The 13274-nt window shown below is 31.6% G+C and overlaps 1 protein-coding gene across 1 annotated transcript; it reads right to left on the bottom strand.

Moving 5' to 3' along the window:
* Positions 1-245: 245 nt before the first annotated feature.
* LOC115700073 (uncharacterized) lies at positions 246-12811 on the bottom strand. The gene is made up of 2 exons (XM_061103294.1): positions 12263-12811; positions 246-833 (listed from the first exon to the last, which is right to left on the bottom strand). The coding sequence occupies exons 1-2, from the start codon at positions 12809-12811 to the stop codon at positions 246-248; spliced, it is 1137 nt and encodes a 378-aa protein (XP_060959277.1).
* Positions 12812-13274: the final 463 nt, after the last annotated feature.

Below are 13274 nucleotides of genomic sequence, written 5' to 3'. Positions count from 1 at the left end.
ATCTTAAGATTCTTAACACCTCTTGTCGAGGGGGTGGTGCTTCTAACATGTATATCATGTTAACCAACTTCTTTTTTGCGAGCTTTAATGTCGCGTTGTAACATTCTCGTGAGTCCAGTTGGACTCCTCGCACAGATCCCACTCAAGTCGGAGTAGGGAACTTTATGGGAAGATGGTATATGGATGTCACAATCTTCATTTCCTTTAGGATAGGACGGCCAATCACTGCATTATATGCTGAGTAACTAGTCGACAAGGGCGAAGTCAGCCATTGACTTGGCCACGACAAGTGCGGTTCCCAAAGTGATTGGGAGTTTGATCATTCCCTTTAAAGCAATGGTGTCCCCGGTAAAATCGTAGATAATGGAAACGACTGGTCGCAGATCCTTTTCTTGTAGTCCCATTTGCTTAAAAGCTTGAAAGTTAAGGAGATTCATAGAACTCCCGTTGTCCACTAATATGTGCTGGACATTGTCTCCTCCAATGTTAGCGATGATGACCAGTGCATCGGCATGTGGGTGGTGAACCCATCTGGTGTCGTTTTCCATGAATGTGATATCATTGCACTCCTTCTTGAATAGTTTTTCTAGTCGTTCACTCAAATTGTTCACATTGGTGAGTGGCGTCTCTCTTGCCTCCTTGGTGTATCGCTCCTGTGATTTTTTGGAGTCTCCTACGATGTGAGGACCACCAATGATTGTCAATATATTGCGAGGAGTTCTTGAACCACTCGCATTGCTATTTTCTTCCTTGTCATCCGCTCGAGGATGACCTTCCTCATTTTTCTTGTACTTGCCAAACTTCCCTCGCCCGATTAGTTCCTTGATCTCATCCTGCAAAAACCAACATTCCAGAGTAGTGTGGCAAATATCCTTGTGATACTTACAAAATTTTTTCGAGTCTCTCTGTTGGAAATATTTTTCCAGGATCTAGATTTACTAACAAGTATGTTTCATTAACATCCTAATATGAATTCTAAAACAATGAAATAAACACATAAGGGTTTAAAAAAATCTTACATTGGGTGCAGCGGAATATAACGACTCCTTCCATTCAGATCTCTAGCCCTTGATTCCTTTCTGTAGCAGAGCATCACCAAGATCTGAACCTGGATCTCTTTCTCTCCTTCTTTGATGCTGATTCTCCTTCTTGTTGATTGGATTCTTCACAATCTTCCACACTATGATTGAGATACTACTTGATGTGTGTGGGCACTCACTCATTCACTCAAGGTTGAATAATTGAAGAAGAAAAGAGAGGGAATGGTGGTTTCGGCCTATAGAGAAAGAAGGCTTAAAATTTTACTGAAGGAGTGTGATGTATCATCAATCACTTTCTCTAAAGCCATCACTATCTATTTATAGGTAACCACCTAGGTTTAGGTTAGAATTATTTGGCATTAAAATAATAGAAAAATAAATGGTAATTGCTTAGTGTGGCCGGCCATAGGATGTGGATTGGGCCCCACTTTGTAATTTTGCCATTTTGCCATTTTTCCATCCCATTTTCTCAAAAACGCAAATTTTCCAATTTAACCACTTAAATGCTAATTCCAATTATTTAATAACTAAAAATTAATTATTAAATAATATTGTCATTTGATATATTTATTAATTAGACATATAAAGCCTCTTAATTAATAAATAAAACCTAGAATCTCTTTTCTTCACAATTTTGCCCTTGCTTAGTGAAAATTCATAAACTAGACATAGTCTAACTTTAGAATTATAATTGATTAATCAAAATCAATTAACTGAGTCTTACAAGCAGTATGGTCTCAACTAGTATGGGGACCATGGGCCTATATAACCGAGCTTCCAATAAGAAGATCAAGAATTTGCCAAGTAAATCCACTAACTTATTAATTCCTTGTTGAATCCACGCATAGAACTTAGAATTGCACTCTCAGTCATATAGAACACTCTATATGTTCCACGATATAGATACACTATTAATTATCCACTGTTACAATCCTAATTTGATCAATGATCCTCTAATAAATGATCTACATTGTATAGGGACTAAATTACCGTTACACCCTTTCAATGTATTTTATCCTTAAAACACTTAGCTCCGTATAAATGATATTTCAACGAAGTGAAATGAGTACTCAACCATTTATCTCTGTTTAGCCAAGCTCGAAGAAAATCATCGTTTCACTTCTAAATACCTATAGAAGTTATAGATTCCATATCTATGTTAGCGCTCCCACTCAATTATACTATCATGTTCCCAAAATGTACGTATCACCCTGATCGAAAAGTAGGCTTAACTAACAAATCAAAGAACATGTATAATACTCTTGAGATCGAACCTAACCATATCAGGATTAAGATCATTTGATCTAGGATCAACTAGGTGATATTGAATTAAATAGATATTACGGTAAATTTAACATATCTAATCAAAGTTCAATATCAGCCCCTTCTGATGTATACTACATACATCCGATACTGGTAAACTTTGCCAATGCCCTAGAAAGGACATACCACTTATCCAAGGTGTAAGAATACCTATCGCTGATTATCATGCCAGTCTAAATCCAGTGAACTGACAAATCAGGGAATGAAACTTTCGAACATATAATCAAGATTATATTCCACTGTGCTGACAACACTATAATCATTAACAAATACATATGTTCTGGACTTAATAGAATTTATACATTATATATAATCATGAAATAAATCATGTGAACCATGCAACATAAAATGTTATTTCTGATATTTATTAATAAGTAAATCTCATTATATTAAAATGAGTTTTATTTAGGGTACAAAACCCAACAAACTCCCACTTGCACTAATATAAAACAAAAAGTGCATTTCAAATAATCTCAACTCCTTGATATACAAATCAAGTGTAGTATGTAGTATACTCTTCGTAATAGGATCTGACAGGTTGTATTAAACACAACCTTTTCTCCACCATTACATTTCCTTAATCACAAAATTCTTGATATTGTGAAATTCCTCTCTCTATATGTCTACTCTCTTGGGAAACTGGATTCTATACTTTTGGCAACTACTTTTGCATTAGTAAGGAAGTAACACTTGTAGTTAAAAAAATGTTGGAACAGTGCCAAAAATGTATAGAACTTTCCTCAGACTGAATAAGTACCTTTCCTGCAACTTTAACATTCAGTCTCTCTCTGGTAGACTTAGAGACTTCAAATAGGTTTTTACACTTCTCCAAAATCACTACTCCACCCCCAGAGTAATCACCATCTCATCAGCAGACTTTCTAGCACTAAGGCAAGTCTAGAAATCTGATTTGGTGTAGTCTAAGAGTATTAAATACACCCTTATCGACTAACATATAGTTCATCTTCTTGATCTTAAGATTGACTTGATTGTCTTCCAATGTTCCTTTCCTGGATTAATCTGATACCTACTCATTACTCCCACTCAACAGCAGGTGTCTGGTCTAAGGCATACTAAAGCATATCTGAGACCTCTCACTGTTGATTTAAGGAATTCTTCCATGGCTTTATCTTTTCTGGAATTAATGAGACTTTTCCTTAGATAAATAAAATCTATGTCTAGAAGTCTAGAAGCTTCTATAGATTTCCCTTAGAAAAGAAAATGCTTCAGTATCTTACTAAAGTAAGTTGCTTGCACTACAGTAAGTAATTAACCAGTTATACCACAAGCCATACGTTTAGATAAACTCAAACCTATAATACTAGGAACATGAAGTTTTATTAAGTCCATTGAATAGACCTACAAACGAAAATCTCCTTTCTTGTCCTTGTAATAGAAAACTTTTGGTTATTCCACATGAATGGTTTTAACCATAGTTCTCTTGGCTTTTCTTCTTAGTTTCTTATTTTGACAATCCATTACTTGTTTAAACTCACAATGGATTTTAATCACTAGTGTCTTCCAAGTCATAATAGGGTGAGTTCCTTGAAACTCTCCCACTACGACAAGGTACCGTGAATTATGTCTAAGAAAACTAAATGGTATTAACCTCTTCGGTTGTGTTAAGACAATAGAGGTAGTGGGACCATCTTATAAATAATAGGATGATAGAACACTTTTGGAATCAAGAAAAAAATATCTCCTTTATTTTCAGACTTAGTCACTTTCTTAGAAAAGCAGTATTTGTTTAAATAAACACTTTCTTATCTAATGACTATGGGATGGTCCACCCCTAATCACTTGGAATAGCTAACAAACATGCAAACCTCAGTTAACAGTTCTAGCCTTTCTTAAGATTTTGATTAGGTCATCCGTGAATCTAGTAATGGTTTACACTAAGTACCCAATTATTTTATCATTCTGAAATTTTTCCTATCACTAGGGTATATCCCTAGAAGGACTTAGGCAACAACTAGTAACTAATCATCAATATGCAAATCGAATTTCTGGGAAGGTAAGTTTGGATATAATTCAAAAATCAACTTAATGATCTTTGAACTGCATATGTACCAAATATTTCTCCACCCCTATCAGTTCGCATTATCTTTAACCACTTACCTTAATGGTTTTCACCATTGCTAGAAATTCATGAAATTTTTCAAACATTTCAAATTTCTTTGCATAAGGTAAAATCTAGAGTGATCGTCCTAAGAACATAATGAAAAACTCATATCCACCCCTGAATGTACATCCCTCTGCGAATGAGATGATTATACTTTCAGTGGATATAGGCATATTGTCTCTTTGTAGAGAATGATCTCGTCAAAACCACTATGAACAAGATACAAATACCATAGATTTATAAAATATGTGGTTGTATCTTTTGATGACTTAGGTGTAGTTACATCAAAGAGTTCTTAGAATAGTGCAAGTGGATTCTGGTCACAGGATACTAAACTCATATTCCATACTAACATACAGTTTGAATCCATTGATAGAAAAATGGTTATTAAACACTTGTGAAAGTGTAACTGTATTGTATTATGGAAATAGAAATATAAGAAAATTCTATTTGAAATTTAAAATTTAAAGTCAAAGACTTAAATTTATACCAAATATAATGAGTAATTCTTCTTTCTTAGACCACCACTACTAATTTAACTCTAAGTCTGATTTGCCTAAAGCAAGCATATACAAGTAGGAGATTTCTAAGATTGAGGATTATATCATTTCAGGATAGAATGTCGGGAATATAATCAAATGCTTCATTCAATTTCTTAAGAGAAAATATAGAATGACATTATAAGATTTATAAACCATTCATCCAATGATATATTATTTAAGCTAATTCAAAAAAGAATAAGCTAAGAGGAATAAGGATAATTTCGAATTTAAATAAGAATCCAACTATGCTCCGATTAGCGAGAGTCAAAGTTATTCTTATTTATATAATCTTCTTGTTTCATATTATAAATACTAGTCTAAGGTGTCATCAATTGATGAATAGCTAGATGTTGCATTCACAATATTTATCTATCGAGAACAAACACTATTATGTTTGTCTAATGGATGACAATCCATTAGGGATTTGTCCCATTAGAACAACAAACCAAGTTAGACCAACAATGAAGATTCAAAATTACACTACAATTAATAACAGAAAATAACATGGTTCAATATAAATTCACAGAAAATTCAGAAATTATTAAACATATAGCAAGTAGGAATGACAAGCGAAAATACTAAAACATACAATCCTAAATAATTTCCAAGGTCTTCAACAAACTGATATCAGTGTCCCGTTTAGGCGAGAGTCAAAGCTACCATCCATTGAATAGAGTTGTCAGCTCATCTAAAATGATAAACATTCTAGCAACCTTTTATTCGATCAAGATTAGAATCCAGCGTTGTCCCGTTTAGGCGAGAATCAAGGCCATTCTATCTTATGAGCTTCCACCATTGTTTCATACTTTTGTAAGTCTATTAAAGTCGCCACTATTAGGGTGATCCATACTAAAATAAACACTTACAAATAATACTTATCTTTCGAGATTCCACGACGCTAACTTGCTAATGAACGTTCCTCCATTAGGGAGGATTACTCACTAAAACAATAACTATGTAGAACCAACAATGGAGATCGAATGTCCTAATAATAATAAAGCTTATTATTTAAAATGTATTTTCTTCTAATATTTATTTTAATCAATTTATTTTAAATATACATTTATTTGATTAAAATTTCCAATTTAGAATGAAAAATTCTAAATATAAATTTTAATTTAATATTTATAAATTATACTTAGACGGATATGAAAATAAAATAAATTATTTCCAATAAATATTTAGAAAATTATTTAATGTAAGTTGTTTCAAAATTAATTTAAATTAATTTACAACTCAAATTTTATTTTCTATAAATATATATTGCATTTCGAAAAATTAAAGTATTTAAGAATAAAATTTTCGAAAAATGCTTTAAAATAAAATAAAATAAATCCTAGAAAAATTATCCTAATTTTATGTTGGCCCAAAATTAATTAATAAAAATTAATTTTCAACAAAAATATAATTTTCCTATTTAATTAAATATTAAGAAAAATTTCAAATATTTAAGTATCATGATAAAAATTAACTTAAATATTAATTTTCTATTTAATTAAATATAACTAGAAAAATACTTCAAGCAAAACAGATAATATCTATCTAGACTTTCATTGACTAATTAATTCATTTTCTAATAATAATATATATTTTAATTCATTTATTTTAATTAATCATTAAATGAAAAAATTATTGATTTAAGTTGGTCCAAAATTAAAATAAATAATTTTCAACTTTAATCTATTTTTCAAATAAAATTCAAAATTTTTGCATTTAAGAAATGCAATTTCGAAATATAAAAAAAATGATTAATAAAATAAAATAAAATATATTTTGAAAATTATTCAAATTTAAGTTATTCTGAAATAAGATTTCAAACTTAAAATGATTTTCTATTTAATTAAATATCATGAAAATAATAATATTTAAGCATCAAGAATGAAATCAACTTAAATATTTAATTTTTAATTTAATTAAATGTATTAAATATAAGAATTAAATAATTAAGTATAAAAGAAACTTAATCATTAATTCTAATTTAATACTAGGAAAAATATTCTATAATTAAGTTGGTCCAAAATTAATTAAAATAAATAATTAATTTACAACTTAAAATATTTTCCTAATTAAATATTAGAAAATATAACTAGTACTAGAAATAATTATCAAGAATATATATCAATTAACTAAGTGTTTTTCTAAAATTAACTTTAAAATATTAAATGAAAAATAAATTTCATATATTTTAAAAGTTAATGATGTTGTTAATTCAATTTTAATTAGGTTAGACTAATATAATTAACCTAATATAATTATTTAAATAAGGCAAATGAGCCTTCATAATTGGGGTAGTTCATATGAGGGAGAGCTGGGCTCAGTATGTCGTACCCACTGCTATTGGCCCCCTAACTCTCACACAAGGCCCAAAAGAGAGGAATTTAACCTTTAAATAAACAATTGTTATTCATTGAATAAGCCCAATTCTAATTGGGCCTAAATAAATTTACTTATGGCAAAATTTATTTTAGCAACCTAGTCCATTTATATAGTAAAACTTAAATTGGCTTCCTATATGCATCTAAGCCCAATAGCAAACATATAGGCTCACACAGGTCAAATGATTTGGATGTGCCCTATCATGTTACTAGGTTTACACGGATGAAAGAAGTACAAAATTTACATGTTATAAATTATTTATAAGATCTATTGACAATTGGACTATGATTAAAATCAGATCATTGGATCTGTCAACAAGTTAATCAAAGCAATTTAGATCAAATAAATATTAGGTTTGTTAAAAAAATTTGAATAAACAATATAAAATTAAACAAACATTGTCCATGTAACAAATGTGAAATAAGATATTAATATAATTAAATTATTATTTTAAACTAACCAACTAAATTTTGAAAAAGTAGGTTTGTTAAAACAAACCTTAAAAATCTCAAAATTTAAAATTCAAAAAAATGAAAAACTAATTTTAAAATATCTAGGTTTATTTGAATTATTTTTATCAAATTAAATTAAATATCAAATAAGATCCATGATTTGAAAAAAATATCTTCAATATCATTTTCAAATCTTATAATTTAATAAAATTAAAATAATAAAATAAACCAATTTTAAAATAGATGTGGTTGGATAATTATTATTTTAAGAATAAAATAATAAATAAATAATAATTATCCTAATTATATGTCAAAATATCTCAAATTAAGCATTATTTAAATTTTTACAAAAATATCTAAGTTATTTAAATATTTAAAAAATAATTTATAAATATCTAATAAGTAAAATGATATAAAAAAGTAAAATATCATTTTTTAACTTATAATTTATGAATAATTAAATATTTAACAAAATAACAAACTTTTGAATTTGAAAATATTATGGTTAAAATATCTATAAAAATATCTAGGTTAATTTCAAATTTATTAATTATTTAATTTGTCATATAAGATAATTTTAATATAATATTTCAAATAAAAAAAGATAAAGTTATCTTTTAATTTAAAATATGTTAAATATCAAAATATCTAATCTTATAATTAAATAAAATATAAATATTAAAGAAATTAACAAATTTTTAAATTTGACCATAATTTAAAAAATAAAATAATCAATTTTTAAATTTAAACATCAAAATATCAAAATTAATAATAATCTATTAAAAAAACTATTATTAATTTAAAATATGATATTTAAGTTCAAATATATTTAAAAATAATATTTTATTTTAAATTTAGGGTTTGAAAATTGGAAAAAACAGTTTGGGAAAAAATCCCACAAAAATCTGGTTGGGTGGGTGAGCTGGCAGCTAGGCTGCACGCTACAGCCCCAGGAGGCTGCAAATGGCTAGGACGCGCGCGCGGAGGGAGGATTTGTAGGGTGGACGTGCGGCTGGGCTCGACGTGGTGCAGGATTCCATCGGGCGGACGTGCAACATCTCCTGGGCATGCACACGGGTTCAGACAAGGGAGCTGTCTGAACGTGCGCGCGCGTAGGCGTGTGTGTCCGAGCGCCTGGTGCACTCGATGCACGGATCCGACCCGCCTCGCTTATTTTTTTTGCGGATCGGATCTGATCCGATCCGTTTTAAATATTTTTTTTGAAAAAAATATTTTAACTTTTTAATATATTTTTTTTTTAAAAAAAAGGAAATTTGAATCTACCCTAAATTAAGTCCCAATTTCACCTGTTTCAAAAAAATAATAATAATAAAAAATCACCAAATCTCATTTTCTTCTCGGCTTCTCCTCATTTTCCCGAGAAAATCCAAACAGCCTCCACTCTGGTGTCGGCACCCGACCTCACTAGCTCGCCCTAGCCACCGACTGCCACACCAAACACATCTCCAACCGCCCGCCCTCGCGCATAGCCTGTCTCCATTCCAACCAAGAGATTGGACCCCGCATCGAAAGGGAGACAACCTGTAAGCCGATTGTTCAAAAGAAGAACTTCTTTTAAGGTATTCCAAGATCGGCCTATATTGATTTCATTGTCCTGTGAAATGTTGACTCTAATACTAATGAAAGGCCTAGGAAAACTCTGGTCGTCTTAAGCTCTTTCTGAGTTTGTCATATTGTTGTTTATTGTTATAGGAAATGAAATTGGTCTGAGTTTTATACTGTAAAAGCTGAAACAAAACTAAACAAAAAAAAGGTACAATCTTATTCGTATGTGGTGTTCATATTACGATATGAGTTAAAGAAAGAGCTTTTGATTTCAATGTCTCATTCCATTCTTTTCTTCAAGATTATTGTAGGTGGGCATGCAATTTCTGTTCTTGTTGTTCTTCAATTAGAATCACATCACATTACATTTTTATGTGATAAGAATTTGATAATCTTTTTTTTTTTATTGATTTTTACAAATAAAATAAAAATATATAAGAAAAGAATGATGCATTATTAGATCTTAAACAAATAAATTTTGGAAAAAAAATTATAAATTTAGATATAAAATAATTTTTTTTTAAAAAAAAAAGTTGGGTCGGATCAGATCCGATCCGTATAAGGCGGGTCGGATCTGATCCGATCTGAGTATCTAATCCCGCGGGACGGGGCAGGGCAGATCCGTACATGATCTGGATCAGGTCGGATCATAGTCGGATCAGATCCGACCCGCCCCATTGACATCGCACCTACTCGACAGCCATGGCACCCAAATTTCCAAAATTCATAACTTTTTTAATTTTTATCGGAATTGAGTTTCGTAACAAAGAAAATTGCTTAATTTTTCACAAGGAATCCAAATAAAATATTTTTAAAAACAGAAAAAAAATATTTTTCGTGGAAAAATTTCGTACAACACATACATTCATCGCATAAGCACATAAACCAACATGAAAATCAACACATAACATCGTTTTAATTCATATTTTATGAAAGTAAATCATTACCATGGCTCGAGGCCATTAGTTGGAAATATTTTACCAGGATCTAAATTTACTAACAAGTATATTTCATTAACATCCTAATATGAATTCTAAAACAATGAAATAAACACATAAGGGTTTAAGAAAACCTTACATTGGGTGCAGCGGAATATAACGACTCCTTCCGTTCAGATCTCTAGCCCTTGATTCTTTTTTGTAGCAGAGCATCACCAAGATCTAAACTTGGATCTCTTTCTCTCCTTCTTTGATGTTGATTCTCCTTCTTGTTGATTGGATTCTTCACAATATTCCACACTATGATTGAGATACCACTTGATGTGTGTGGGCACTCACTCATTCACTCAAGGCTGACTAATTGAAGAAGAAAAGAGAGGGAATGGTGGTTTCGGCCTATAGAGAAAGAAGGCTTAAAATTTACTGAAGGAGTGTGATGTATCATCAATCACTTTCTCTAAAGCCATCACTATCTATTTATAGGTAACCACCTAGGTTTAGGTTAGAATTATTTGGCATTAAAATAATAGAAAAACAAATGGTAATTGGTTAGTGTGGCCGACCATAGGATGTGGATTGGGCACCACTTTGCAATTTTGCCATTTTGTCATTTTTTCATTCCATTTTCTCAAAAACGCCAATTTTCCAATTTAACCACTTAAATGCCAATTCTAATTATTTAATAACTAAAAATTAATTATTAAATAATATTTTCATTTAATATATTTATTAATTAGACATATAAAGTCTCTTAATTAACAAATAAAACCTAGAATTTCTTTTCTTCACAATTTTGCGCTTGCTTAGTGAAAATTCATAAACTAGACATAGTCTAACTTTAGAATTATAATTGATTAATCAAAATCAATTAAGTGAGTCTTACAAGCAGTATGGTCTTAACTAGTATGGGGACCATGGGCCTATATAACCGAGCTTCCAATAAGCAAATCAAGAATTTACCAAGTAAATCCACTAACTTATTAATTCCTTGTTGAATCTGCGTATAGAACTTAGAATTGCACTCTCAGTCATATAGAACGCTCTATATGTTCCACGATATAGATACACTATTAATTATCCATTGTTATAATCCTAATTTGATCAATGATCCTCTAATAGATGATCTACATTGTATAGGGACTAAATTACCGTTACACCCTTTCAATGTATTTTATCCTTAAAACACTTAGCTCAAAATAAATGATATTTCAGCGAAGTGAAATGAGTACTCAACCATTTATCTCTATTTAGCCAAGCTAGAAGGAAATCATCATTTCACTTCTAAATACCTATTGAAGTTATAGATTCCATATCTATGTTAGCGCTCCCACTCAATTATACTATCATGTTCCCAAAATGTACGTATCACCCTGATCGAAAAAGTAGGCTTAACTAACAAATCAAAGAACATGTATAATACTCTTGGGATCGAACCTAACCATATCAGGATTAAGATCATTTGATCTAGGATCAACTAGGTACTATTGAATTGAATAGATATTACGGTAAATTTAACATATCTAATCAAAGTTCAATATCGGTCCCTTTCGATGTATACTCCATACATCCGATACTGGTAAACTTTGCCAATGCCCTGGAAAGGACATACCACTTATCCAAGGTGTAAGAATACCTATCGCTGATTATCATGCCAGTCTAAATCCAGTGAACTGACAAATCAGGGAATGAAACTTTCGAACATATAATCAAGATTATATTCCACTGTGCTGACAACACTATAATCATTAACAAATACATATGTTCTGGACTTAATAGAATTTATACATTATATATAATCATGAAATAAATCGTGTGAACCATGCAACATAAAATGTTATTTCTTATCTTTATTAATAAGTAAATCTAATTATTTTGAAATGGGTATTATTTAGGGCACAAAAACCAACACTCTCTTGTCACGGTTTCCCCGTATTGGGGGAGGCTTTCTGAAGACCACGTTCTTTTCTTCGATTGCGTAGATATGGTCTCGTGGGACTACTAATTCTGTGTAGTTTACAAAACGTGGACCCCCCTTCCTCTTAGGAGATGACTCTTTCTTTGGAGGGGACTTGGCGAACTTTGGACTTCGCTGTCTTTGGGAACTGCGTCTTCTAGGGCTTCTCCCTCTGGGACTGCGGGATCGTGATCGCGGTACTGGAGACTCACGTTTATCCTTTCCTTTCTCTAGCTCGGCCAGAGAATTTTCAATCCTTTTATGCGGTTCTGCCATAGCAAAAAACTCGACCAACAATTCGGGCCTTTGAGCCTGCAGCTCCTTCCAAAAGTCGGTTCTTTGCACGACACCTGTTATTAACATGCAAACCAACGAAGACTCGGGGGTCTTCTCTACTTTTGTTACTTCAGCATTAAAACGTTTAAAGTAATCTTGTAGAGACTCACCGACCTCTTGTTTAATATTAGCCAGAGTGGTATAGGGTGGCCTATACGTCATTGTTGTCTAGAAGTGTGTGAGAAAAAGGTCGACAAAGGTCTCCCATGTCGATATTGATACTTCAGGCAATTGGCTGAACCAATCATGAGCATTATCCTCCAAGGTTGCTGCAAGAATGCGACATTTTGCAAGCTGGGGGTACCTGGTCCACTTCCATAATAGTATTAAATTTTTCTAGGTAGTCTATAGGGTTAGTAGTACCTTTATATTTCAAAGACTCAGACAAATGAAATCCCTTAGGCAATTGAGCTTGTCGCACTTCCGTGGTAAAAGGAGAAGTCCCATGCAGCTTGTATATGGGCTTTCTCTGCTGCTCGATTATCTTTAAAGCTTGTAAAAGTATACCCTAATCGATACCTCCAGTTAGGGCGGCGTTGCCCTGAGTCGTCGCTGGTGCAGTTGCTACAGCGACTATATTTGCAGGGATAACGACTCCAGTAGTCGCAGTTAGTGCGTTAGGCGA

This window comes from Cannabis sativa, chromosome 8, assembly GCF_029168945.1.
Source record: "Cannabis sativa cultivar Pink pepper isolate KNU-18-1 chromosome 8, ASM2916894v1, whole genome shotgun sequence".
Taxonomy (NCBI): domain Eukaryota; kingdom Viridiplantae; phylum Streptophyta; class Magnoliopsida; order Rosales; family Cannabaceae; genus Cannabis; species Cannabis sativa.
Note: the sequence above shows the minus strand (reverse complement) of the source record. Positions and strands in the feature narration are given on the sequence as shown.

Bases quoted from the DNA above. Each gene is read 5' to 3' on its own strand.
- LOC115700073 (XM_061103294.1), bottom strand. From the start codon at position 12,811: ATGACGTATAGGCCACCCTATACCACTCTGGCTAATATTAAACAAGAG. The intron at 834-12,262 runs GTTTTTGTGCCC...TGGTTTTTGCAG, and splicing joins ACCGTGACAAGAGAGTGTTG to GATGAGATCAAGGAACTAAT.